Genomic DNA, 27,700 nt, shown 5'->3' with positions numbered 1-27,700 from the left:
TGCCCTTTTCTGAAATTTCAGGGAGCTGGCAGGTGAATTATATACACAGCGTGGTGTCAGATGCCACAGCCATCTTCCATAGAGTTAGAACTGTCTCATACTGTGTGATAAATGCACCCTGAACGTAAAATTAGGTCCTCTGGTATCAGCAATCAGGAATCTAGTATTCAATACTGGTTCACTGCAAGCAGCAGCTTTAATTCCACTTTTGAAGCATAAATGTGTCCTTTTTTCCATAGATCACACAGAAAAAAAAGATTTAATACAAAATTCTCTTGATCTGTCATTGCAATCTCTTACTGTTGCTTGAAGTTTTTATTTTAGTAGAAAATGTTCAGGTTTTTTTGCAGGTACACAAAAAATTGATTCCAATTTATATTCATAGTACAGCATTTGCAGATATATCTAGAACAGATTTCAAATATATGGCTGCTTATACTCAGAAGGGGAAGAATTCAGTAGCCTGACTTGTTTCTGTCAATATTACTTTCCAAAGGAAAATTACTAATAATTGTGGTTAATATAATATCCTGAATGCTGCTCTGTTTAGTGGCATATTAGAAGCTCAGTTTGAGTAAGGCCCTATATTCTAGTTATTCCATGATGTCTGTAACATGTATGGTGTCAGAATCATACTTTTCAGTTGCATACTTGCAATGCCTTTGGCTAGGATGGAGTTAATTTTCTTGACAGCAGCTGGTATGGTGCTATGTTTTGAACTTGTGACAAAAGTCTTGATGTTTTTGTTAATGCTGAACAGTGCTTACAAAGCCTCAACCTCTTTTTTTTCTTTCATATACTGCACCCCACAGCCAGTAAAGGTCAGTCCACAACAACACTTTAAATGCTGGTGTGGAAATCAAACCACAAAAATGAATTGTCTAAGCAGTGAAATTTAGCTTTCCACTATGTCCATATTGTTCTCCAGTGGAAAGAGTGAGATGCTAATTTTTCTTTGTTCTTTTTACCTTGTGGATTGTTTGGATCACGGTTCAGAACTGCATAGCGAGGAAGTAAAATTCCTTCAGCTTTAAGAATACCATAGACCTCTCTTCTAGAAGAAAAGAACATGAAGAAATGAGCCACCAAATCCTGCAAATATTTGCATTTTACAATCAAGGAGGAGAAAAAAAAACCCACTTTTTTTTTTTTTTTTCAAATCACACAGGGTAAGGTTACATATATAATACTCTATTTACCAATATAATGCTTTAAAGGTCACTGACACAGGTGTACCCTTGCAGTGATCTCTTCAACATCAATAAAAATGCACTTTGCAATGCCAGTCCTTTCCTATCTGGCAGTGCAACAGACATTTGCACAAAACAACTGTGTTGTTAAAGGACATCTTCAACTGTTCAGCTTTACGCAGAACAGTAACCGAAGGCATCCGAAATAGCAAGTCTGCTCACTGTTCAGATGCAGTGTTCATGTATTTTGTTTACTGTTGTTTTATTAATGTTTGCTATGCATGACCTTAGCTCCAAAAGAAAATTTGCTTTCAATAACCACAGGACCTTTGAGTACCAACAGCTTCTGTTAAGTATCATCTTTACAGAAAAAAATTACTGCAAATCACATGAATTCTACAATTATCTGAGCTTGTACAGCTGCTATACATACCTATCCTATATGTACTTTAAGAGTTTAAACTTTTTTTATTTGCTAAGCTTTAGAAAATTGTACCAGCAAATTTCTAACTTGGTAAATCTTCAGATACATCAATGCAAAAACAGCAAAAGAAAAAAAACACACCTGGAGACACACTCCAGGAAACCATGCATACATTAATAAAGTGTAACATTCTCTGTACTTTTATTTAAACTACTATACAATCATGGAATCATGGGATGATTTGAATTAGAAGAGATGTTAAAAGTCATCTGATTCCAAACCCTCCACCATGGGCAGGGACAATACATTGGAACTGTTGCTATGCAATAACAACAAATTTTTATAGTCTCTGACAAAAATGGCTTGCTTTAAAAGGTGATTAGTGTTATTTACCTGTCTTGTATGTGATACTGCATATTCAAGTCATTGATTATGAACGGATTCCTGAGTTTTGCATAAGCTACAGCTTTGTCCAGTGGAAACCCTAAAATGTTTATTAAGAAAAACAAATAAAAATTACAAGACACAATAATTTAATTTACTAGTAAAGAATTTGAGCCTTTGCATTACATCACTGTTCCCACTGGCTTCAAATGTATTTACCAGTGGGACAGCTATTCTTATATTGTGTCAGACAAGACTTTCTCAAGCAATGTAAACAGTATAATTTAATAAACTCACAATTTAGAAGTCAGTTGTATTATAGTAAATTAGAAAAAATAATCACTTCCTAGGAAAATCCTATTAAACTGCAAGACAAAAAACCTAAAAGGACTTTCAAAGAGCTTAAATAATTTAGATGGCACAATTATTTATGGTATTATTACGAGATTTACCTTTAGAGTGAAAAGAAATGAGACAGTCGCATAAAGGCCAATTTTCTACTGGTTCGTTCAAAATAACATCCTCTTCAAATATCACCACGGTTATATACTTAAACATGGAGAGGCGTTCAAGAATTTCTTTCATTGGTTTGGACTTTGATTTCTTAGCCATTGAACAAATCCCAACTGCAATTTGTCTTTCTGGTGGCTGGAAAGGAGGCGGGGGGAAGGGAAAAGTAATTTTTATGTGTTCTAAATTTTAGAAACACAACAGGGTTTTAGTAGCATAATACTAGAGCAGGTATTTTCTCTTAAAATTCACATGGTATCATTAATTTAGTTTTTAATCAGCAATATAACAAAATGCAGCATAACAGCATATCACAGTAAATCCTAAAAAAATGCCTCAAGAGTGAAACCGTTTAACAGCTCTATATTACTTTTTTTGAGTATTGTTACCAGGAACAAACAGACATGAACAAAGGCTAAGTCAAGAGTGTTGGATCGGAACAAAATCATATTTATGGCTTACTCTGAAATTAACTAGTAATTGATTTTTCAATTATGTCATTTTTTAATGTCTAATTAATAGTCACAAGGCCTCTCATCACCTAATATTACAAGTGAATTATGAAAAGGAATATTAGAAAACAAGAAACTACTTTTCTAGATTTCTGAACTATTTAGTGTGTAAACAGTTTCACTTTTTTTGCATACTCTATATTTAGTTTCACGTTAAAATTTCAGTATTTTTTTTCTGTCAGTGATATTTCTAAAGGCAACAGCCAACATACTCTGCTCCATAAAGGAAACAAACAAAAAAACCACAGAGCAATCCTTTAAATCAACTTCATGTTTTTTGTAAACCTAGCCAGCTACCTTCCCTTGCCAAAATAGGCTCACTGAATTGAGATACCTGAGCTGCTAATTTTGCATTGCTACTCTGCATTTCAAAGTTACTTTTAATCATAGGAAGTGCTTTAGCAACGCTGTCTTGCATTTAAACGTTTTAGACAAATTCACAATTAGTGAAAATGTCATCTATTCCATAAAATGCAATGTTGCAAAAAGAACAAACAACAGAGAGTTAAAAAAATGACATGATAACTAATGCATAATACCATTAAGAGTATGTCTTAAGCAAGCTAAAAATCGGTGAGCACAGTGCTCAAAACACAATTCAGAACCCTTTATAGATATAATAAACTAAGGCATAATTAAGATGAACTTAGCATGCACTTTTAATATACCAAGACAAGGAAAGAGAAAAAAACCAAAACAAAACTTAACTCTGAATTTTTCTTTTGTATGACAGCATACAAAAGAAAAAATCCCAATAATTCTTTTGCTTCCAACTATCCAAATAAATAAAAGAGGCTTACACCATCATCAAGTTCATTCCCAGAATCCAAATCAAGTCTCCAAATGATGCACATCAACCTCAGTTGCCCTGAAATTCTCTAAAACTAAGCACATCTACTTCACAGTTCAAGGTATACAAAATTTTCTGATATTCTTTTCCAAAAATTACAGACATATCATTATCTGAATATGAACAATTTCTCAATTTAAAACACCATTTCAGTACTAGATTTATGCGAGCTAATGCCAATTTTGAAGAATAATTAAATATTGAAAAATATTTTGAAAAATATTTTTATAAACCATTTTTGAAAAAAAATTGGAAATCAAAAATAATGCTTGAGACCAAAGAATAGTGAACAAGTGCTCTTACAGTACTTACAGAGTCATACTCTTCCTCCTCTTCTTCCCCATGGTCATAGAAGTGTTCATAATCTGTAGATCTGGCTGAATCCAATAATCCTTCTCCATCTTCTCCACCCACAAAGAATCTGGGAGGATCATTCTCTGTTGCATTAACAGACATGGCTACAAGACCTATAGAAATCTAAGTAAAAATTGCAGGCACTCTGGCAGCTGAGATCCTAGGCATGTTTCCTACTGACACGGGGACACCAAAGTCCCCTGCTCTTTGATGTTGCTTGTGTACTGTTGCCACTGTGATTGCGTTGTTTACCCGGCACTGTTTAACTTGTTATCATCTGCTTATTACTGATCAGAGTTGCTGCTCCAAGAATCCCACTGTGCTACACAAAAAAAAAAAAAAAAAAAAAAAAAAAAAAAGACACACTTGATAAAGGGATCTAAAATAAAATCTTTTTACTTAGAAAAAGTGTTTGGACAATTATGTACCTCTGAGCAAAGCATCAGAAATAAAAAAAACAGGTGCACCACACATAGTCTGCACTTTCAGATGTATGTTTAGAGCCTGAGAAACAGTTTCAAAATTACTATCAAACTACTCACGCATAAATTTGAGAAACAGAAAATAAAACTCACAGAAGTAAAAGCTATGCAAATGCAAATTTTTCCTAACTTCAGAAGGCTTAATTGGAGAGTATTTTTACAGAAAATGTACAACAAAAATATTCTCAAAATATTTAACTCACTATCCATGGCATTGGTTGTTTTTTCCACAGAAATTTTGTGATCAAATGACAATTGCAAACAGACTACTGTCTGTTTGCTACTGTCTGTGCTAGTGAAAAACATAAAGCCATCATTAGGACTATTAAAAAAACCCTAGTCTTAAAACTCAAGTGAGTCTTTTTTATGAAAACACAATGTGGCAGCTTGCAACAAAGTGTTGCCTTATTTTCACTGAGAAAAATTAAAAATTACAGAGATGGACACTAGCACTGCCTTCTGACAAAAGGACTTCTAATCACTAATGTACCAGTGAAGCAAACACATATTATACCCTTTTAACCCTTTCATGTGAAAATAAAATATTGGCAAAATAACTTATATATAGAAACAGACCCACAGATTAGGCATCTTTTATTTTAACAAGGTCACTGATGCTGAGATGTATATGGCTTTATAAAATTATAAACAATGTATCACTACTACTTACAAAATTAATAAGCAGTTACTTTACAAGCAGTTTAGAAGCTCATCTGATCCAACGGTTTGGATTGTTCACTTGTACAGCATTACGCAAGTGCCATTCAACAGTGATGCCTCAGCAGAACTGAATTTGTTTTTAAATATCAGTGAAAATTACTTTGGCTGTCCTATGAACTAAGTGAAGCAATAGTAAATTGACTAGTGGTCAACCATGAAGGGGGATGGCAAGAAAAGCAGAAGTTGCTCAGAAAGAACCTGTCCTAATTCAGAGGCTAGGTGTGGGTAAACAATGCTGTCTCTGTTTTGGAGAGACAGCATTGTTTACCCACAAGTTTCAGGAGAAAATGCCCTGGAATGAGGGCACTTTTCTCTAAAGAGAAAAAGCCCTTCAATAACTCCTTTTTCTTCTGCCAATGAGAGAAAATGACACCAGCAAGTGAAAGTGAAAAAACCTCAAAAGACCTACTTATTAATAACAACAACAAACCAAAATAAAAAAACCCCAAACAAACAAAAAGGCATTAGGGTGCCCTAAGGCATAGAAAAGGATTGAATAAATGCTAGATATGAATTCCCAGAAACCTACTCTCCACACATGCAGACACCCACCAACAGCTTAACAAAAGAAGCTCAGAAAAATGCCCAGGGAAAACAATACAGAGGCTGATGGCATGCCCCGGAGTAAAATGGCGGTTTGTCCCTTTTGTCTCTGGGAAAGGGAAGAGGAGATCACATAGCAGCCCAGAGCAGAGCGGATAGGAAAGCTGTTGAATTTCTGGCATGGGCCTCCTCCTTGCAGCAGCCAAAGTTGGTGGATTTTAATGTCTTTTCTCATTTTGGTTCAGCTCCCCTGAGCTTTCGGGTTCAGGGTGGTCCTGCTGGCTCCCCAGACAGGCCAAAAGGAAAAAAAAAACCCAAAAAGCGGCTGAGAGGATTCCTGGTACAGCCTCCAGGCTATGGGAAGGGAAGTTCCAGGAGCGGAAGGGAAGTTCCAGGAAGGGAAGTTCCAGGAAGGGAAGTTCCGGGAAGGGAAGTTCCGGGAAGGGAAGTTCCGGGAAGGGAAGTTCCGGGAAGGGAAGGCCCTTCTTGCTTCAAGTTAGCAAAAAAACCTAAAAACCTAATCCAACAAAAGAACAATCAAAAAAGCAACATCCCCTGTCCAGAACTCACTGGAGAGAGAGACTGAACTGAGCCCATGCCCAGTGTTTCCAGGCTCTGGTCCTGCCCCCTGCCTCATCTTAAGGATACTGCAGACATTTCTGGGCATAAAGCAGATGATCAGGGAGTAAAGTATTATCGTAAAATCACCCCAATACAGTTACAAAAACTTCAGACTCAGAAGTTGAAACTGAGTTCTGAGCATAAGAAACCTGTGCTCACAGAAGAGGACTAAAAAGATTTATTTCTTAAATGCATTTGCTATGTATATGTTATTCATCAATTCTGCCAACAAAAAATTTCTTTCCCTTAGAATGTGGAACTGTAGCTGTTTGCCTTTCAAGCAATAAGAACAAGAAGAATTTCAAACCTCTAATTCATCTGACTGTCACAAGAGTTAGAAATTGGGTGTTCAGGTAAATTAATCCTGTTTATGACACGGTGAAGAAAGAGATTTCCAAATCCTAATTCTACCAAGCTTCAGAAAGGTAGAGGTTAATGCCAACATGTACTGGCAACTAACACAGAATTTTATAAAGGTATTTGTCACAGACATGTTTTTTGAAAAATCCTTTCTTTAGGATTTTTTCTCCTGAGAAGCTGAGAGGCCTCAGGAACAAAAGATAAACAATGGTTATCTGCTGTTGTGGAATGCAACAGGTGGATCTGTGATTGGTCTCATGTGGTTGTTGCTAATTAATGGCCAATCACAGTCCAGCTGGCTGGACTTTCTGTCTGGGACACAAGCCTTTGTTATCATTCCATTTCTTTTTCTATTCTTAGCTAGCCTTTCTTCTATTCTTTTAGTATAGTTTTAATATATTATATACCATAAAATAATAAATCAAGCCTTCTGAAACACAGAGTCAACATTCTCATCTCTTCCCTCTTCCTCAGACTCCTGCGAACACTGTCACAGGTATTAAACCGAAAAAAGACGCTACCAAAAAACCACTGATGAAGTCAAAAAATGAAGTTCCTCTCATATCACCTTCCATCCTACTATCCAAAACTGCAGACTGGTTACCAGTTTCTTAACAGCTTTCTAAAACTTAGGAAAAAGGGGAAAGAACAATGACTTGAAACAAGTAAGTTGAAAGTCTTAAGATTTTTACGCCTTCTTTCCCCTACCTATTCCTATAGTACACTTTGTGAGAGCAGCAGAAGTTATGAAGTTTGCATACAGTTGGTGACTAGTTATTTCACAGGAATATCTGACACTAACCAAGTCTTTCTAGCCCAAAAGGATTACTTTCCAAAGCAAGTAAAACTGACACAAATAGACTGAAGGGAAAGAGCAACATATTTGTCTACAAAGATATCGCCTGGAACACTTAGTTCCCCAACAGTCCTATCTCAAAACTCATTGTTCTGCTACCTTCCTCATTCAAGAATCTGGAGACTCTTGGTTTTCTGACTGGAAAGTACATTGCAGTAGAGCTTCATGTGCAGAAAACAGACTTTGAACAGCCACTTAGTTCACCTGGAATTAACAGATTACTTTCTCCAAGATTAACATTGTTCGCCCATTTGAAGGCAAATGAATAACTAGATTGCCACTCCATGCAACATCACTAGGCCCCAGAGTTTTCAGTTTTCATGCTGTTTGTAAAAGTAACACTGAAGGCTATGGATTAGAAAAGGATACTGACATTTTTCAGGCTTATAAACTATTGCATGAACTCACTGAATTGCACTGCCATAAACTGCCATTCTGACTGCTGATAGTTGCCAGTTTAGCTCCCTGACAGCAGATACTGTAAGCTACTGTCGTTACCATAAATTTGTGTCAGGATATATTTAATAAATTATCTATTTTTAAAAATTAATGCTTTCAGAGATGGGAATTAAAATTCTTTCCCCTCATATCCTACAATAAAAATTGACATCTCCCCTTCTTTCTTGTGGTATTTGAAATAAAAATAAATCAAGAAAAGGGACAAGCAAAGAGAACTACTAAGCGACTGCAACTACAGTGAACAACTCACACAAGTCTCCCAAACACCGTCTACAGTTATGTGACATCAAAAATGCAGTAAGATCACGCTTGAATTAACACATGGTTCTCTAGCTGTATGCCAAAAGAAATAATAAATGGCAAAGCAAGAAGATGGAGCTGTTGTCCTGCTTCAGAAATACTGTTCATGGTGCCCTACGCAGAATTCCATCTTGCTGCCCCTTGAGCACCCAAGAGTCTTCCCAGCACCATTTTTCTGTATTAAGTGAGCAGCAGCAGAAATATAAGGGGCAGATTTGCTTTATTAGCCTCATTAGACAGTGAATATTAGACAATTATGTACTTACCTCAGCCATGAACAACTGCACTGTAAGCAAGACAAAAGACAAAGCTTTGTGTTGGAACATACATTGATCTATTTCCAAAGAGACAGTATCAATAACATCCAGGCAAACATCTCCCACTGTGCTATGACATCTCCAGGTAAAGTTAACATCACTATGTTCTGTTTAAACGTCATCTGTTACACAAGGCTCTCTTTCACAGCTTACAAATTAAAAAAAATGTTCTTTTTTTGGAAAAATGTACTGGTGTTCTTAAAAAGACTTTCAACCAAATGTGTGGCCTGTCTGCAACATGATGTGTCTTGGCCAAAAGCACAAAAAAACCCCCAAAAAATAAAATCCCAAAAAGGGATAAAATTCAGAGATAAAGAAAATCAGAGATTTTGATAGTCTGTGCCCTACATTCCAAGTTCTGTGTTTACTCCAGTGGTGCTCTACAAATTTTTCTTCTAAAGGAACATCTCTCAATTTCCATAAGAATATTCTTGTCGAACTAATTCCACAGAATATTCTGAAGGAATAAGCCAAAACCTAGTCCTCACTGTGTTAAAAGATATAGCCACAATTTTCCTGACCCCATTCCACATGTTTCAGGAGCTCAGGAATCCAGCCCTGATGTTTCTCATATTTACTTAGACCATAATAAATATTACTATTCCAATAACTTACAGCAACAAATCAGCTCAACGCAGCAGCAGTGGTCTGAGCAGTCATGAAAAAGGGGCTCAAAGTTTTAACACTCACATTTTGAATGCTAATAAGAACATATACAAATCCAGTACAAACAGAAGCATTTCACCAGATTGTCTTCTGTGTCTCTGCAGCCATCAGAAGAGCAAACATACACTTTCTATACTTCACACTAATTGAACAGTACTATAGTAAAAGTCCTTCTTATTCGTCATTTCAAGAAAAAAAGACAACACATCATGCAATAGTTACAAAATATCTTTAAATTACCAACCACTTGGGAAGACAACTTTTTAAAAACTGTTCAAAACAATTTATATTGTGGAATTTACAAACAAGTAACAAGGATCATAAGTAGTGCTCATCTGTTACAAGACTCTGCACATATATATTCATAATAGCAACAAAACAGACCACTGTCCTGTCCTCTACTGCCATACTGCTCCTTTTTGTCCTGGTTTGGGGCAAATTTGGGAGAAAACCTCCAAAGTGGTTCCTCTAGAAAGCAAACGCAAGTGGCCCTTCGCCAAACTGGTTCAGGAAAAGATTTCTTCAGAGAAGAGCAGAAAAACTATTTAACAGGCAAAGCATTCATCAGCACAAAAAAAAAAGAGAACAATATTAATCAATAAAACCTCTCGCTGCTCTGAAGAGATGACAAACTCAGAAAGTTCCCTTGGTGGGCTGTAGCTCAGCTCCCTCAGTTTCTTATCAGCCCCTCCAGTGCTGGAAATGTCACGGCCCAGGCCCAGCCTGCTGGCCACAGGTGGGAGTTCCTGATGTTCTTCTGGGTTTTCAGTCCAGAGCGGGTTTAAACAGGTCCAAGAAAAGAAAAACCACAGTCCAGGGAACTCCTCCCTAAGCTTCTTTTAGCTAGCTAAAAACTAAAAAGCAAAGGAGAGCTCTGTCCCGCTGTCTGTCTGTCCACACACAACACAGTCCAGGAGCAGGAATGTGGAGGAGTGAGAGCAGTGTCTGAAAACAAACTGCACACTTCTGCTCTCCCCCCTCATCGCCCTCAGAACCAATCTCAAAGGTGCAAAAAATTATTTCTGGGCTAAACAGACAAATGGGGATCCAAGCATCATAAAGTCACCCCAGGACACTTTTAAATAAGTTTCACTTTTTTCATGCTGTAGGAATATTCCAACTGCATTCTTTTTCAGCTTCCAGCAATTTATATACACCATTAAAACATAAATAATGTTAACAGCAATTTTTCAGATAGTCTCAAGTTGACAAAAGGTTTTCAATATCTTCCTGCTACAACCACTATAGCTAGTATTTTCATTAACAGTACATTTAGCAGTGAAAATGTTTGCCTGACTCCTGCCAAGGCATTTTACCTGTTTCAAAACTCAAATTCTGCAATATGATTTATGGTGCAAGAAACCACCAAAGACAAACAGTTTGTTGGGTTGCTGGTGACACAAGAAAGCAAGCATGAGGAGGAAAAAAGGTGAAAGCAGAGGACAGACAGGAAGAAGATGACCAGTGGAGTCTGCCAGCTGAGAGCACTGAGCACTGCAAGCCCAAGAGCTTTCCATGCATGTGTGACACCTTTCCACAGATGATTCAAAAAAGCCGATAATACTTCAAGCTTAAATGTGAGACTTTAGAACTACTAACAAGAACCCATACTCAAAACCACCATTTTTTCAGGTCAAACAAACAACCAGGAAGAGAGAAGAGACAGGACAGTCAAAAAGCAGAAAAAGAGGGAAAGGATGTCAAACACAGAAGCTGCTGAAGACGATGCTGCCACTAAATATATGACTGGTTTATTGCTGTACCTTACAGAGCAAGCAAACATATTCTCTCCAATTTAAAAATGGACAGAATTCAAACACAAAATTTCTCGTGTCATGTAATCAATAATAAAAAATTTAACATTTACAAAATTTAAATAAAAAAATTTAAATACAAAATTTAAATAAATTTAAAATTTAACATTTACATTTACAGATGTTGCTCTGTTCCCCACACGCATCCTGTGAGGTGCTGATCAGTAGTTGTCAGCACATTACTGAGATGGACTAAATTTGAAAAAGACTTATTGAGCAGCTCTATCCCAGTATCTCTTAAACACAAAGAATGTTATAGTTACTGCCTGATAATTTTTACACAATAACAAAACACCAAACCTAAACAATCTAAACAAACCAACCAACCAAACCCCAACAAAGAAAAACCCATAAAGAAACAAATCAATCAATCATGAAATTCAGGGGGATGTAAGGGTATTAAATAAGTACTGGAATTTATAAGGTCCAAGTATAGTAGATGAAGCTGAGAAAAACCTCTGTCTCCCTTCAGCAAATACTAACTTCAATAGCCTTATGAAGTTTATCATCATCTTCAGTAACTCAGCTCTGCATCTCAGTAACATTAGGCAAGAAACTCCATTGATGTGCAAAATAACAGACAAGAAATAGGCCAAAAAAAGGTAACAAAGAAAAAAGAGTATTATAAAGACAACATCACACAGCCTTACAAGAACTAAGTCACCTGCTCCAATCTTGCATTAAACACTGAGCTTTGAATTTCACAAGATGCTAACATATTCCCTAATCATGACAAGAATCTTGAGAAAAGGTGAAAAGTAGCCTTCATGTGTTGCTTTTAGCCAGATGCTGATACTGCCTACAAGCCAAGCACAGCTCTCAGACTGCCACATGAAAAGATCTATGCAATGACAAGATAAATAGATCTATGCAAATGATGACTGTAAACATGTTAAATTCTTTCTGTCTGTGGGAGCACTGCAAATATTTTTACAATGTTCCAGAAGTATTATTACTATATAGCAGTTTATGTATTACTCCACCAGCAAAACCACAGCAGTTCCCATTGCAAAAGAGACTATCCACCTTCCAGATTCATTATACTGAAACCTGGAAAAACCTTCTCAAGAAGTAAAGGAGTCTTCCTTGCCAGGCAAGTGCCTGCATTGGGATTCCCTGGTAAGGTTCTGGTGGTGAGTGGGCTGCAGGGGTGAGAGACACCAGAAGCTGTCCCCATGTCAGACAGAGCCAGCTCCAGTCAGCTCCAAGATGGACCTGCTGCTGCCCAAAGCTGAGCCCCTTGGCCATGTTGGTGATGCCTCGCCTACAAGGTATTTAGGAAAGGGTAAAGAACACTGCTCAACAGCTGAGAGGGGTGACAATAACTGAGAGAAACAACTCTGCAGACCCCAAACTCATTCAGAAAGGACATGTAGGAAGTGCTCCAGGCATTTAGAGATTTCCTGACAGCCCACTGTAAAGCAGGCTGTGCCCCTGTAGGCCCACGGAGGTCCACAGTGGAGCAGAGATCCACCTGCAGCCCATAGGGAACCCCACACTGGAGGTTGTGGATATACCCTGAAAGAAGATGTAGCCCACAGAGAGCCTGTGCACCTTGCAGGAGCTATAGCCCATGAAGCAGACACATGGACAGGAATGCTATTCCAGGATGGAACCCTCTTTTACTTTGGAGATCGTATTAAGTGCTCAAGTGGTTCTTCATGGATGAATAAATTAATGTATTAGAAAATTTATGTAAAAAATGTGTCATTGTATATTAAAGAATCAGAGAATGGTTTTGGTTCAAAGGGTTCCAAACCCCTACCATGGGCAGGGAACATTCCCCTAGACCAAACTGCTCCAAGCTTGATCCAATCTGGCCTTGAAGATATCCAGGGATGGGGCATCCACTTCTCTGGATAACCTGTGCCAGTACCTCACCATTTCCTCAGCAAAGAATTTCTAAATATTTTATCTAAATCTCTCATTCCTCATCCTGAAAGTCATTTCCCCTGGTCCTATCACTATAGACCTTTGTAAATAGTCCCTCTCCAGCTTTCTTGTAGTCGGTCTCCTTTTACTTACTGGAAGGTGCTCATAAAAGGCCACTAAATTTGTCAAATTTGCCTTAGTGAAGTCACATTGGCTGTCATCCATCACCTTCTTCTCCAAGTGCCCTGGAGGATCTGCTCCATGATTCTGCTTAGTAAGCACCTGGTGGCCAATGAATGTGTTTTCTGGGGAAGAAAAACTATGCACTGTTATTCATACTCCAACTTCAGCAGTAATGTATACATGCAGATGTTTTTACCCACACACTTTTCAGCTTGGTGGTTAGGACACACTTCTGATTAACAGAAAACAGGGAGTTGAAACCTCTGATACAGGAGAGAACAGAGATAGTATTTGTCCTGTTTCAATCAACTGTTCTAACCACTAGGCTATTACAATCCTTTCACTTTCTCTCTTCACCACTAACATGGGTTTTGTGTTTTATTTATTTGTTATGCCATTGGTTTTGTTTTTTTCTTTATTCTTTTTTTTTTTTAAGGTGGCCTCTGGATTGCTTTTTACAGGAGAGGGAATCAGTATTGCTGATTCAGTATTTCAAGCAGAAGACAGGTCTTTACTCTGCCAAATCTTACCAATGAGACACTTCCAAGCACCCACTCTCAAGCATCAGGAATCTAGAAATACCCTCCTTACTGACATTTCCTACTGGAACTCTGCTAAGGAGTACCTAACATTTCTCAAAACTCTGTATAGACAGGCTAGCTAATAAACTTCAGTTGCCTAAGTCTTTTTCTGGGGACCGTTATTATTTTCCAAGAGTATTTGTACCAAAAAAAGATTTCTACCAAAAGTAACATTCAGTCTGATCCTCTGTATTACAGTATCTTAGCAATAGAAAACTGAGAAGAGCCACGTAAGCCAGGAGTCTGTTGAGAGGCTAGCTTTGCAGCAAGGAGATACATGCCTTCTAGGTTGTTCAAAAATAAGATTTCTGATCTTAAAGCACAACTGTTCCAGTTTTCAAACTACTTGGCTGATTTCCCCATGTCTACCTTTTCTCCCAGCAATTATATAGTAAGTTAGACAAAGTATTTTCAGTAATTTTGAATTACCAAACCTAAAGTGAAATAACTTTTCAATGGGTCTTTTCCTGACCAAGTTCTTTGCTTGCAGAACTTATTTTTCCCTAGCAGTTCACCAGCAGAAGAGCAACTTTTCAACACAAGTAAAACTGAGTTTTATCTTCAAATATTGCAGTATCACAGGTATATTTCAACTCTCTGGTTGAAACTGCAAAATAAACAATTACTATCCCTTAACACAAGTGTTAAAACAGCCTTAGAAGTCTAGAAAAACCCATGTAGTAAATATCTCTTATATTCCACACAGGAAGGCAGTGTTATTTTAAACTGGCAAACCACACAAACTGGTATCTGGCATGTGTTTTAAGTGTCTCATGCATAGGCACAGAACAGATAACCTTCACATTCATTAACCTCCAAGTTCCTTTCTAAATCATACTCTGTCAAACATATCACATAAAGTCATTTATATTTGAGACAAGTTTGAATATTTCAGGAAGGCTGGCTTCCAAAATTTTTAAAATCCTACTCACAGACGTCAAAATAGCTTCTCCAGATTCTCACAAAGAACTTTAATTCAGCTTTGTAGAGATGACAGGCTTTGCAAAAAAAAAAAATCTGTACCCATGTTCATTTGCCTCAGCCTCTGGAGGCCTTGATCTGTTTTAATCACTGCCAGAAGGGTGAAACTTTTTTCCATAGAAAGAATAAGACAACTAAGACAAGCCAATAAGTATAAAAATTCTAATTTCTCACATATTGAACCACAACAGACAACAAACAGACTAAGAAAGATAACAAAGGTCACCATATACTATAAAAAGTGTTTCATATCAAGAATAGTTCTGTTACTGATTGAATCAAACCTTGTTCACCAAGACAAAGATGAATTCAACAAGAATTTTGATACTCCAAGGAAAAAAACAGCCTTGGCTTGCTACTTTGAGTACAAAGATGATACAGAAGGGATGCAGAAAAGTTGGAAAGATACAGACTAAACAGATCAGAGGGAAACAGCACTTAAAAAGACCAATACAACAATCCAAAAACACTGTAACAAACAGCTGTAAAGGTACCCCAGTAGCAGAAGAAGTTTGTATGAGAAAGAAAACTACGTATTTCCTTGTGGTTATGATATAGATATCCCCCAGTCTTACTGTTCGTGAGTAACTACAGGGAAACAATCGCAGTGTCAAACCCCCAGCATTTTCAAAGCTTACCAATACTCTATAAAGTTCCCACGTTCTGGAAAACACCACGGAAACAAAGATAAATGTAACACGGGGCAGGCAGTCTTTACATCTCTCTCATCTCTGCTCTTGATAGGTAATCAATCCTCACCTTCAGGGCTCCTGCTGGTCCTTCCTCCCCCCCAATTCTGATTACAGATAGCCATCTCCCTTGCTGCAACTTATTTTATACTGAATCTATCACCAGTTTTTGGATGTTAACAAAGTGCTCCAAACGCACAGCTCCAAGAGGCGTTCTCTCACTTCCCTCCCCATCCCCGCTTAGGCACACACCACCTTTCACCCCGTGTTCATCTGTACCTTTTGGTACACCTGACACTGACGGCACCGCACACCGCAACCTCACAGACCGGCGTGCGGCACCGCCGCTGCTTCAGCGAAACGCCGTCCGAGAGCAGAACGACCCAGAGACAAAGCGCTGCCCGCACACGGGCCCTGCCCGCCGCAGGAGCCCTGGGCGTGTCCGGGGGGGGGGGGAGCCCGCGGGGCTCTGCCCGCCGCACCGCCTGCGCTGCCCGCCCACTGCGACACCGCTTCTCAGGGGAACTCCCGCTCGCCTTAGCCGCCGCGCTGCCTACCTGCGTCCCGGTCGGGCCAGGAATGGGAAGAAAGGAAAGGCGGGAAAGGCAGGAAAGGAAGGGAACAGCCACCTCACCTGCCCGCGACGGCCCCGCAGTTCCCCCAGGAGGCGGCACCGCCGCTGCCCCGCCCCCTCCTCTCCCTCCCGCCACTTCCGGGGGCGCCACAAAAGTCTCGGGGCGCCGCTGGGGCTGTGGCTGTGGTTGGTCTGGCCAGGAAACTGTGGCCCCTGCAACGGGCCTTGCCGGTACCTCTGCCGGAGCAGGTGCGTGCCCGCGGCAAGGCGGATGTTCACGGGTGTGCCCGCCGGGCCGAGAGGGCGGCGGGGGGCTGTGGCGGGAAGCAAAAAGTTCGCGTTGGCGTTGCTTCGTGCATGCGCGGGGTACGAGGCCCAGGGGGTGATCGCTCGAGACCGCCGCTCCCGGCATGCCCTGCGCAGGCGCGATGCACGCTGGGATGTGTAGTGCTGTGGGCAGGAGGGATGCAGAGGCGCCTTCCCGAGAGGAATCTCTGGAATTCTGGATGGCGGCTGACGCTACCGCGGGCGGCAAGACGCAGCTTCGCGTGCCTACCCACTCAGTCTCATAGGCGCCCTTCCCAGCTCTCTGTCGCAGCTTGCAAAACCAGGGCGGAATGTAAGCGAGTCTGTCAGTCTGATTGACACATTTTTTGAAGCACCTGGGTTAGAAAAGCGGTGTTTTGAAGCTGTGTACTGGCAACAGCCTTTAAGGGAACAGGAGGGGGACTTCTTACATGAACATATACTGATACGACAAAGGGGAATGCATTCAAAGAAAGAGAACAAGTTTAGAGCAGATATTAGGAAAAAAATCTTTACTGAGAGGATGGTGAGGCACTAGAACTGGTTGCTCAGAAAAGCTGTGCTTGTCCCATTCCTGGAAGTGTTCGAACCCAAGTGGGTTTGGGGCTCTGAGGGATCTCATCTAGTGTAAGGTGTCCCTGAACCTGGCAGCAGTTTGGAAGTTGATGTTCTTTAAAGTCCATCCCAACCCAAACCATTCTGTGACCGTGATTCAGTGCTCCACAGGCAATTCCTGCTTCTTATAAGAACAGCAGTCAGAGGTAGGAGAATTGGTCAAAATCTGGACTGCAAGAATAGTTTTGCAGTTAGGATTGCATTTGTCTGTAGGAGAAAATGGGCATTAAAGGATGAAATAGCTTAGTTTTAGCAGGTGTGACTATTTTGGCTAAGCTGCTAAAGCTAAAAGACCACTGGTTATGGGGAAGTTTCATTCTCTTTGCTAAAATACTTTCTAGAGTACACTTTTTGAACTTCTAAGGTACTAAAAAATGGATAGCTGATTTTATGTCTTTGATTTTTAGGCTACCAGATGCATTATGAGTATTGAGATATAGCATATTAATTATATGAATAAATAAGAAAACCAGAAGATTTTATAAATTGTTCTTTTCAGGGCTGTTTTATTTGGCATTTTTTAGGAGTAGGCCAAACAAAGTAAATTAGGTAGTGGGAGAAAAGATTAGTAGGGGCATAAGAAATTAAATATTCAGGAAGCAAGCTCATATTAGGCAGCAGTCCAGCAGACTTAAGTGCTTAACAGTTTGCTGGATCAGGATCCTACTAAATTAATGTATGTGGGTGCTACATTAGGTAAGCCAATGAAAGAAGCACATTCTTCTTTCATTGGCTTACCTAAGCTCTTCAAAATGCTTATAAGAGAAACTGCCATTGCAGAAATGTGGATAGCATGTTTGCTTTAAAGAAGTGTATGCTGTGGTCCTGGTTAGAAGTATATTGTTCCTGTGCAACTTCATTTCATTAAAATGGGCAATTTTGGGATCCATGGAGAATATTCGCTACTTCAGGCAAGTTTCAATAGTACTAGAAAAATAAAGATTGTGCTGTAAGATCTTTTCTTCCCATGTGTGAAAGTCTGTGTCAAGCCAAATAATCCATCATCCCTGTGGTTGAGTAACAGGTCATACTGGGCTAGCTTTGACTTCAGGGAACTTAAGTGCAGGACTGGCCTTAAGGAAGCCCCTGAGTAAAACTTGAATGTGTGCCCCTGGTGGATAGGATATTTTAATTGCCCTTCACCAATGTTCTTTTACTGTCAGAAATACTAGTTAATTGACTTCTTTTAAACAACAGAAACATAAATTTACTTCATGGCAGCCTCACCTCCTTTTCTGCTGTTAGTTATCCAATTTACTGGTTTGGTGGGTTGGTTTAGCATGTGTTGTCAGATACAAATTTACAGGAAACTGCAGTGTTGGAACAGTCCTGTGTTCTGGCTCCTCTCCTTCCCTGTTCTGAAATACTGTCTTTTTTCACAGGTGAGATTGTGGTGTTGGGAAGTACATCTGTGTTAGTTCTGTCAGGTATGAAAATTTTACTTCAAAGCACTAATGCTGTATGACAAGAGACTTGGCTTGTTTTGATAAACCAGCTCCTGCTTGTATAAAATGAAGTATTCAGTGAGGCAAAAGCCTTGTCACATTTTGAATGGAAAGTTCCTGTCACGCATTTGCCATTGCTAGCAGCAGTGCTTAGCTCAGGGTGCAGGTTCCAAAAATGACATATTGCATTCTGTTTTCTGGGAGGAAAGGATGAAATGAAAGGCATAATCACTCTTAAGAGGTCTTTACCTCCTTCCCACCACTGGCATAGTAAAGGTAGGTCAGAATCTATAAATTGAAAAATAGACATCTTGTCCTGCACGTTTTGTTTTCAAATAGCATCACCACATAATGAGATGATGTTCATTCCTGAGTGACTGGATATTGTCACTTTCCCATAATTATAAGCCACTTATCACATATGGCAGACAAACTAATTACTCTTTTTAGCAGGCTACATAATGTCACAGTCTGGCATTGGAACAGTGGCAGGATAAGAAATAAATTTACTTAATGCTGTGGATAACCAGTATTCACTATGAAATTATGACATGGCTGACCCCAAGCTTGGTCCTGCTCCTGCAGACATTGATGAAAGCAGGATTGAACTACTGCCTTGTCTATGCTGCTGGAAAAGATTTGGGGAAAAAAGCAAACTACAAATGATGTAGAGGCTGCATCAATTATCCTATCTGTGAATATTTCAATTTTCATTATTACATAATTATTTTGATGCTGTTCTTGCCAAACCCAAACAGGTTCTGTATCAGTGGCCCATCTTGCTAATGACATTATTGCTTATTAATGTTATCAGGGAAGTCAGCTTGTGTCAAGGAACAAATTGTTACCTCACATGCAGAGTTTGGTTTGGAATTTCAAAATCTAATTGTCTGATTAATTAGTAAAAAAATAAATTTCCATTCATTTCTCTTTGGGAAGTTGTTTTTTTTCCTATTTGCCTATGTACATTTTCCTCAGCTACGATGAATCTTTGGACTGTCGCAAGCACAACTGAATTTGAGAGGTATCCAAGAATGAGAAGAACAGTTTCTTTCTCTCTGATACCATTTCCTTTGCCTGACCAATGAATGTAGTAGAAGCCTCCGTTGTGTGGAAATTTTAAAATATAGTTTGACAAAATCAGCTCTGCTTAGAACAAAATTAGTGTTTCAAGCAGTGCTCCTTGTTGCTAAAGTTGACGGTGGATGCGTATAGTGGATGGTGTAATCTCTTATTAGAGGCTACGTAACCAGGATATGTAGCTCTGAGCTACAAACAAGTAAGTAAAAGCTTGACAATGTCTTTCTCTGACAATTTATCTAATAAATTCTGTCCATTTTGTTCAGATTGACAATGGTTCGTAGTGGAAAAAGTGGTGGGCTTCACTTGAAGCAGATTGCATACTACAAGCGAACAGGGGAATATCATCCCACAACATTATCAAGTGAAAGAAGTGGAATCAGGAGAGCTGCCAAAAAATTTGTTTTCAACGGTAAAACTTTTCTCTCAAATTATGCTAAAAATAGACATTAAGGTGAAGATTTCCTAATATTAAAAAAGTGGGATCTTGCTTTGCAGCATTCTGTGATTTTAATAAGCATTCTTTATGAGACAAATGCTCTGCAAATCCCTGGTTAATATATAACAGGATGTTTGTAGAAATGGAAGCTCAATCTGCTTTAGTCCATTCCAGGATAGGTTTATTTATCTATATAAAAGCCAAACCTCATTTTTTATCTTTTTTATACTGTAGAAATATGTAGTCACTGCAACCCATAATTGAAAGGATTACAGAAGAGGAAATAGATCTGCAGCTAGAGACAAGGAATGCTCCATCCATTGTGGGGGATGACTGGCAGAAGTACAAGGACAATTTTGCCATCAGTCACCTGAGAGCCTGCAGGCTCTTCCCGACTTTATTTCAGCCCTGGGAGATATATGAGCCTCTATGAGCCATTGTAGTCTGCTCTACTGTCTCAATCCCATCAAAACTGCCAGTGTTGTGTAGAGAGAAGGCAGGGAGGAGTTAAATCTCTGACTATCGATGTCAGTGCTGCAGGCACTCAACAGCTTCACAAACAACAGTTTCAACACTCCTACCTCCCCTTTCCAGCCCCAGTGTTAGTTTGTGTTTCAGTCAGATTTCGTGTGGGAATGCTGTTTGCATTCTGACTTGCACTTGTAACTCTTTGTGTCCAGATAATAAACATGGCTGAACTAATGGCTCTTTGGAGGACATAATTGAAATGTTTATAAACAAAAAGCTATGTTTACAAAAGTGAACTTACTGTAATAAATTCTATTCTGAGTCATGCTCAGTAGTTTAGTAAACCAAACAGAAGACAAAGCACTTGCTTATAATTTGCTGGTACTTCTTTCAGAAAACAAGTTGTTCTATGTTGGAAAAGACAGAAAACAAATGCGCCTGGTAATTGTTTCAGATGAAGAGAAGAAAAAAGTCCTTGAGAAATGCCACAAAAGTGCTGCTGGCACTCATCATGGTATATCAAGAACACTGACTTTAGTGGAGTGTAATTACTACTGGACCTCTGTAACAAATGATGTCAAGCAGTGGGTATGGCTTCATAGCTACAGGATACTTTATGTAGTCTGTTACAAATGTTTGGTAATCCTGTGAACTTTGGTACAGCAAGTGCCCAGCCTGTTTCACTAGATGGAAATGTAAGCTTGCAATCACACTGCAGCTGGTCATCTTTGCAATGCATGGTGTTTCTTTTTGCTCTTTTACTACTTTTTATTCTTTTACTACTGGCTTGTGCACCACTATGGTGTGGTGGGGAGCCATAATCTCTTTTGGTAGGCAGGGCACATCCAGTCCCTGAGAGAGGTTTCTTGTGGAAGGACTCTCACGTATTTTTGTTAGGATGCAATGGGCCATCACAAGGATGTGTGACCAGAGTAGCTGCTAGCAGATAAGAATATGAAAATGGTGTCTCTGCTTTACAATAAGTTGTGTTCAGGAAATAGTTAAACACATCAAAGCTTGGGAAAGTTTTTTCTCCTCCACCCGAAGATACAGGCGCAGCAACCCCCTGCACAATTTGACTGTTCAGGAAACTATGTAAATAGTTTAAGGCCAAATTACTGTTGCTATTGGCTTGCTGCACCATGTGAATACTTTTGAGCTCGTGTGTAACTGTTACATGACATTAAAATGAGTCTCTCGTTTCAATTTAGATTGGACAAAGGTTCTCTATCCCATAGATTAAGTTGTTGTGCATAGGCGATAATGTATACTTCCAGTGTTTTTCAGTCACAGCATACATAGATGAGCCAAAAGGGGAATGATTGGGACTTCCTTTCACTCTCAGTTGCTTCCTACTTCCTTTACAATTTACAGATAGTAATGGATTTTAAAATTTGTAGTGTGGACTTGAAAGAGCACAGTGCTTTCAGAATGGAGAGAATTCAGCTATGAGTTCTTTTACATGTCCCTTTCCTGGACTTCAGTATTGCTTGGTTTTATTTTGGTTTTTTGCTGTTTCTGAAAAATCTAAGGGCAAAAAAAGAAAAGTGATAAATTTGTTTTGCATTGCCTAGTCTGACCTGATTTACAGAGATGTAGTGGAGATCTGTGAATCTGATGGTTGTCATCACCTCACCATCACTTTTCATTTGATAACACCTTCCCTGATGTCTTCTCTAGGTGCATGCTTGCCAGCATTGCCAGGTGGCAAAGAGCATAGCCACCAGAGTACCCAAAATACACCCTATCAAAGCAGAGGATCCATGGACAGCAGTCACTATAGAACTAATAGGACCTTTCAATGTTACCAACAGAAGTCACAAATACATCATAATTATGACAGATTTGTTTACAAGATGGACTGTTATCTTACCACTGCATGACACTTCGGCAGCTGAAATTGCTAAGGCAATCATAAATGTGTTTTTCTTATATGGGCCACCTCAAAAGATGCCTATTGATCAGGGGAAGGAGCTTGTTTATCAGGTAATTATTTACATGGCTAGTTAATCAGTTTTTTGTTGTTGTTTTTTTCCCCTCAAGAAAAATACATTTTCCCTTATATTAGATTTGAATTTTAGAATTTTTTTCAGAAAGACTTTAGTATTTTTTTCTTTAATTGAAAAAGTAAAGATGTCTGCACAATATAAAAAATGTCAAACCAATTATTTGCAATTGTAATGCTATGCAGTGTTTCCTAGGACTTTATTCTTTGTAAAAAGACCACAGTAAAATTATCTCCTGGCAGTCATAGTGCAGGTTTTGTCACTTACTTGAAATGGCATAAATTTGTACACTTTTTGTACACTAATTTGCGTTCTGATGTATGTCTTTCATCCATTTTGCCCGGGATAGCAATAGCTAAAGGTATTTTTGAAGTTGGCTTATAGTGATTATGAAGGATTTACCACACTTTGCTCCTCTAAGTGTTGAAATCATCAGATTGTGACATGGAGGTAATGACAGATCAAATTAAATGGCAAAAATGTGGTTAGGAACCATCAATCACTGGCTCCTAAGCCCTACTTAGTGCTTTAGCTCTCATTCACAGTCCTGGTGTGTTCTGTGCCAATAGGTATGCAAGATTTTTCCCAGTCACCATCATATCAACCAAAGAGGTGAAAATCTGAGGGTTTTTTTACTTGAAATGGGATACAAAACAGGAGAAATGTTCACTAATTGTGTTCTTCTTATTTTGAAGATAAATGAAGAACTGTTTGCACTGTTTGGAATGAAGCAAATTGTATTGTCTTATCCTCAGACACATGATGTAAATGAAAAAATTTCAAAAACAATCAAAACTTTCCTTAACAAGTATTGCATAGACCATCCAAACGATTGGGATGAACATTTATCTGCTATAGCCTATGCTTTCAATTTGACAAATTTGGTATGTGAACATTCTTCTTCTTTTGACTGAAGTCCTCCAAAATGTCGGCAAAGCTGTATGCTAAATTTCCTTGCTTTTGGTCCCTGTATAAATAGGAGCCAGATCAAAACACTCCATATTTCCAAATGTTCAGCCGTAATCCACGTGTTGTTGAGCCCATTAATATGTGTGTGGAAGGAGAATACAGTAGTTTTGCCAAAATATTTGAAGCAACTAAAAAATTCAGTCAAGCACTGGAAGAAGACAAAACCTCAGGTTGCCAGGTAAATGTTATATATTTGAATTTTACTAGTAAGAAGATTGAAGATAAAGATGCAAAGTTCTGAGCTATAAAGTATAATTAACCTTTTAAAATAATGTGGGGGGTTGAGTGGTGGTTTTTAGTTTGTTTTCCTTCCCCTGTGATCCCTTAATTTCGGTGTAACAGGTATGTATTTGGAGGGAGTAACCTTAAAAGAGACCGATTGTCAGAAGTTTACTATGTCTGACTTGGAGGGTGGAATAGAGAACTAGAAAACTATTGCCTGTGGAGTAGTGATTTATGTAGATAAAAGCAATTTCTTCATCACTTGTCAGTCCCACATAATTACAGACGACACACATCTAAGACCACTCAATGTCATGCTTAAGCGCTGTTAACCAATGCTACAAAATTGCATTATTACTTTTGAAAAAAAAAAGTAACTCACATTTATCTTTCTGTAGGCAGATAAAAAAACTCCAGATGAACCAAAAATCAGAACCAAAATCACAGTCAAAAGGAAGTCAAAACAATTAAATACTCTTCAACTTAAAGTTGGTCATGAAGTCCTCAGGCAAAGAAAAAACTGGTGGAAAGATGGTCGTTTCCAGTCGGAATGGATCGGTCCTTATATCATAGATTACATCACAGAAAATGGCTGTGCAATATTAAGAGATTCTACAGGATCCAGGCTGAAAAGACCCATCAAGATGTCTCACCTCAAGCCATATGTAAGAGGGTCCGGTGAAAAAGGTGTATATAATAGTTTTTAAGTTTGTATTTTTATATATGTAAAAAGAGTTGAGTTTTTTGTTTTGGTTTTTTTAACTTCTCTCTTGTGGTGTTAGGTTATTAGAATGAAAAAGTATCATTCAGTAACCAGTGAGAGTTATATTAGCACACACAGTGGTGTAATAGCTAAGTAAGCTAGTGAGTGTGTGTCATGTCAAACTGTGCAGAGCACGGAATAGAGCTCATGAATAACGTTCAAACTCTTTTTAAAAATAGCCTCTATTAAAGTTGCTTCTAATAATTGGCTTGGATCTATTTGTGCTGGCTGACAAAAGTATAAGAATATGCTAGAAGTATAAGCAGGCTGACCTGTATTCAAGGAGCATTTTCTTACTCTGTTTTGGTGTAGGCAGGAGTCACATTAATTTTGCTTATGCAATGGAGACTTTTTTTTTTTTAACAACATTGGAGTGTCTTCTAAAGCCGTAAAATAGAAAGACTACATCAGGGAACTGATTTTGAAATAGTTTATTTTAAATTGTCCTATTAAAGGAGTCAGCATTTCTCTTTCTGCAAATAGTATTGTCATGCTATGTGGTAGGATGGCTAGAAATTTCCAAAGATTTGGATAGTCAACTTCTGCTCTTGGTCTTAAATTTTCAGCCTGCTGCTTTGCAAATCAAACAGTGTTTCTTTTCTGTTCTTGCTGTCTTTGAGTCACCAGAGGCATTTTCAAAAAAATTAAATACTTGGTATACAAAAGTCTGTCACAGACTTCTGTTGCAGAACAAGCTGCTTTTTACTTCTGGGTTCTTGAAGCGCAAAATAATTCCCACAGTATTGGCACATGTGGTCAAACTTTGGTTCTTGTAAATAGATAAACTACATTGAGATGGTAATTTCTTCCATCTCCGCTTAAAGCTGAGAGATTCACAATGCTGAAACTAATTCTGGAATTTCATGTAACAAGCTGAAATATTTTTGTCAATCATCAGTTATAGATTTTGTAACTAAGATACAGATTTCATCTCATGTCACGAGGCCTCTACTTTTTTTGGATGATCACTCTGTGCCTTCTGGTTCCTCATTAAATTGCTGATGCATGAGGAGGAAGTCACATGCATATCAACCATATAGATAATGAATAGCTATTACAATAACTTTTGGTAAATTATGTCACTGTATGAAAAGCTGAAAGTAGTGGTCTTTGTAGTATTAGAGCCTACTGTGTTTACTCCTGAGTACTGCAGAGGCAGTGTGTAAACGTAGAATTCCTTTTTTCAGGAAGTGACTGTCTTGGTCTTGGCTGGGATAGATTTTGGGGGATTTTGCTTCATTTTTTTTTTACTTACCTACTTTATTTACTTTTTAAACTTTTTATGGTTTAAGGAAGCCTGTTATGTGTTGAACTAAGATTTTCCAGTGAGAGCATGAAGAAACCACATTTATCCATGTGCATGCACAAAAATGAAAGAATCTACATGTCCATTTATTCAAGTTAGTAGTTGTATTAAAGCATTAGTTCAGTAGGTGACTAAGATAAACATCAAGCTAATCATTGACTTAGCTAAGAACAGCTCTAAATCTGGATCATCCCAGGGATTATTTTGTGGATGTAACGAGATGCCAAACATTTGATCCTTAGTGAAATTGGGAAATTCACATAATCAGTTTACTGTCACTCAAATATTCTTGTCCTCTTTTGGAAATTATTTTGAAAAGTAAGTTAGCACCTCACTAACATTTCAGGTATGGCTTCAGAGATCTGAACTAATGGCTACTTTCCTTTTACAGGCAACCATTACATTCTACAAGGTGCAGTAGTTTTTGACCATGACTATATTGGCTTATCTGAAAGATCTAATAATTCAAGCCAAGCAGACTCTTTTGCTGAAAAAGAAATAAATGCCTACAAAAGAGATATCGTGTCTGCTGTACAGATTCCACCTGCAGCCTGCAAAGACCAAGAATCAGCAGATGGTAAACTTGAGTCTGAGCTGAGAGAAGATCATTGCATTGAACCAAGCATTACAAAGCCAGAGCAATGGCCATCACCTTGTTGGACACTTCAGACAAAGACAGAGGATACTTAAGCATAGTCTTTATCACATTTCATTGCCAAGCAGTTTGGAACTACTGTGGCAAACTGAAAAAAAAATTAATAGCTCCAACCTCCTTAGCCCAATCCACTTTACTCTTTTATGAATCTAAGAGTGCTTTAGGTATCTAATTTGTCTGGGTGTTAAGAAAAGGCGCTAGTAGAAGCACATATTCTGATCATGCATTTCAATTCCAGATTTTGTTGGTAGAATGGCAATGTGGCCCTGCCTTACTGTTATCCTCTCAGGACACAATGCATCATTTCACGGTAACGACCTTTTCCATTTAATCCTTGGATGACTTATTCCTAATGTGCATTGTCAGATGAATTAAAACCTAAGCAAGTTGGTGTAAATTTTTCCTCCACTACAGCGAAGCTCATGTCTTCCTTTTCCTGTTATATAACAGTTTTCTATTCATTTTGAGAAGCTGCATCATCTGACTTGTACAACTTTTAACCCTAATCCATTTAAGATCTCCCAAAACAATAAAACTGCCAAAATCAAATAGATGTAGTGTTCTATGCATGAAACAATGAGGGCTTCAGCTGTTCCCTGCTCATCAAAAGTCTACTAGTGTAGGCAGTTTTAATATTTCAGGCATGTGAAAAACCCTTAAGAGCATTTAATATTAATATGTGGTTTTTCCACAAACATTTGATTTCTCCATTACAGTTACCTCTTCACTGAGCCTGTGCACGTTGGGAGGTTTTCCATGGACAGTGGGCTATGAAACATGAAGCAGTGGTATTAACTTACTCTCTGATTTCCTTGAGTAAGTTGTTTCTAGTCTGGACTTCCTGCCAAGAAGACTGTTTCTCAAAGTCAGCAGCACAGAAATTTTTTCACATGGAAAACTGATGGGTGGAAGTCAATTTTTATTGTTGTTTTGGTTTTGTTGTTTTTGGGGGGGGGGTTGTTGGTTTTGGTTTGGTTTTTTTTGGTAGGGAATTGACATGAGGAAAACTAGCATAAAACTGAATGAGAAATTCAGCAACTTATGGGTGATGCTGTGGAAGATTTGCTTATCTTGCTCTCTGAATTTTTATGATCCCTCTCATTTCTGCTCTGGAATGTCATGTGACTTAACACAAGTGGAGGAAAGTACTATTTATTAGGAGTTTTCAGTTAATTTTAGGCAAT

The 27,700-nt window shown here is 38.5% G+C and overlaps 2 protein-coding genes across 23 annotated transcripts in view; one reads left to right on the top strand and one right to left on the bottom strand.

Moving 5' to 3' along the window:
- The window catches only part of PPIP5K2 (diphosphoinositol pentakisphosphate kinase 2), a 48,781-nt gene extending 32,390 nt beyond the window's left edge, over positions 1-16,391 (bottom strand). For 14 of the 20 annotated variants that reach the window (XR_010031047.1, XR_010031049.1, XR_010031048.1 and 11 more), the window contains exons 1-5: positions 15,948-16,081; positions 4,183-4,541; positions 2,451-2,646; positions 2,008-2,098; positions 969-1,054 (exon numbers count right to left, since the gene is read on the bottom strand). Coding sequence is in view for 17 of the 20 variants with exons in the window: in XM_063179715.1 (XP_063035785.1) it covers positions 969-1,054; positions 2,008-2,098; positions 2,451-2,646; positions 4,183-4,326 (517 nt within the window). In the remaining 3 variants the exon portion in view is untranslated. Of the gene's footprint in view, positions 1-968; positions 1,055-2,007; positions 2,099-2,450; positions 2,647-4,182; positions 4,547-15,947; positions 16,088-16,225 lie in introns of those variants that run through there. The other 6 variants (XM_063179718.1, XM_063179716.1, XM_063179717.1 and 3 more) reach the window with 6 other exon arrangements.
- GIN1 (gypsy retrotransposon integrase 1) lies at positions 16,197-27,065 on the top strand. 3 transcript variants are annotated; one of them, XM_063179735.1, is made up of 9 exons: positions 16,197-16,491; positions 18,546-18,590; positions 19,955-20,100; positions 20,990-21,183; positions 22,276-22,581; positions 23,297-23,485; positions 23,581-23,748; positions 24,191-24,457; positions 26,253-26,379. In XM_063179735.1, the coding sequence occupies exons 3-9, from the start codon at positions 19,962-19,964 to the stop codon at positions 26,280-26,282; spliced, it is 1,293 nt and encodes a 430-aa protein (XP_063035805.1). In that variant the 5' UTR covers positions 16,197-16,491; positions 18,546-18,590; positions 19,955-19,961; the 3' UTR covers positions 26,283-26,379. The 3 variants fall into 3 exon arrangements, with proteins under 3 accessions (XP_063035805.1, XP_063035804.1, XP_063035803.1); XM_063179733.1 differs by having other exon boundaries at positions 16,339-16,491; positions 24,191-24,479; positions 26,253-27,065; XM_063179734.1 differs by lacking the exon at positions 18,546-18,590 and having other exon boundaries at positions 16,201-16,491; positions 24,191-24,479; positions 26,253-27,065.
- The last annotated feature ends 635 nt before the right edge of the window (positions 27,066-27,700 follow it).

The sequence above is a fragment of the Melospiza melodia genome, chromosome Z, assembly GCF_035770615.1.
Source record: "Melospiza melodia melodia isolate bMelMel2 chromosome Z, bMelMel2.pri, whole genome shotgun sequence".
NCBI lineage: Eukaryota > Metazoa > Chordata > Aves > Passeriformes > Passerellidae > Melospiza > Melospiza melodia.
The sequence above is the reverse complement of the archived record's forward strand: the minus strand, read 5'-3'. Positions and strand labels throughout refer to the sequence as shown.

Coding starts and splice junctions, on each gene's coding strand:
- GIN1 (XM_063179734.1), top strand. CDS start 19,962: ATGGTTCGTAGTGGAAAAAGTGGTGGGCTTCACTTGAAGCAGATTGCA. Junction 23,749..24,190: donor ACAAAACCTCAGGTTGCCAG/GTAAATGTTATA, acceptor ATCTTTCTGTAG/GCAGATAAAAAAACTCCAGA. Junction 24,480..26,252: donor AAGAGGGTCCGGTGAAAAAG/GTGTATATAATA, acceptor TTCCTTTTACAG/GCAACCATTACATTCTACAA.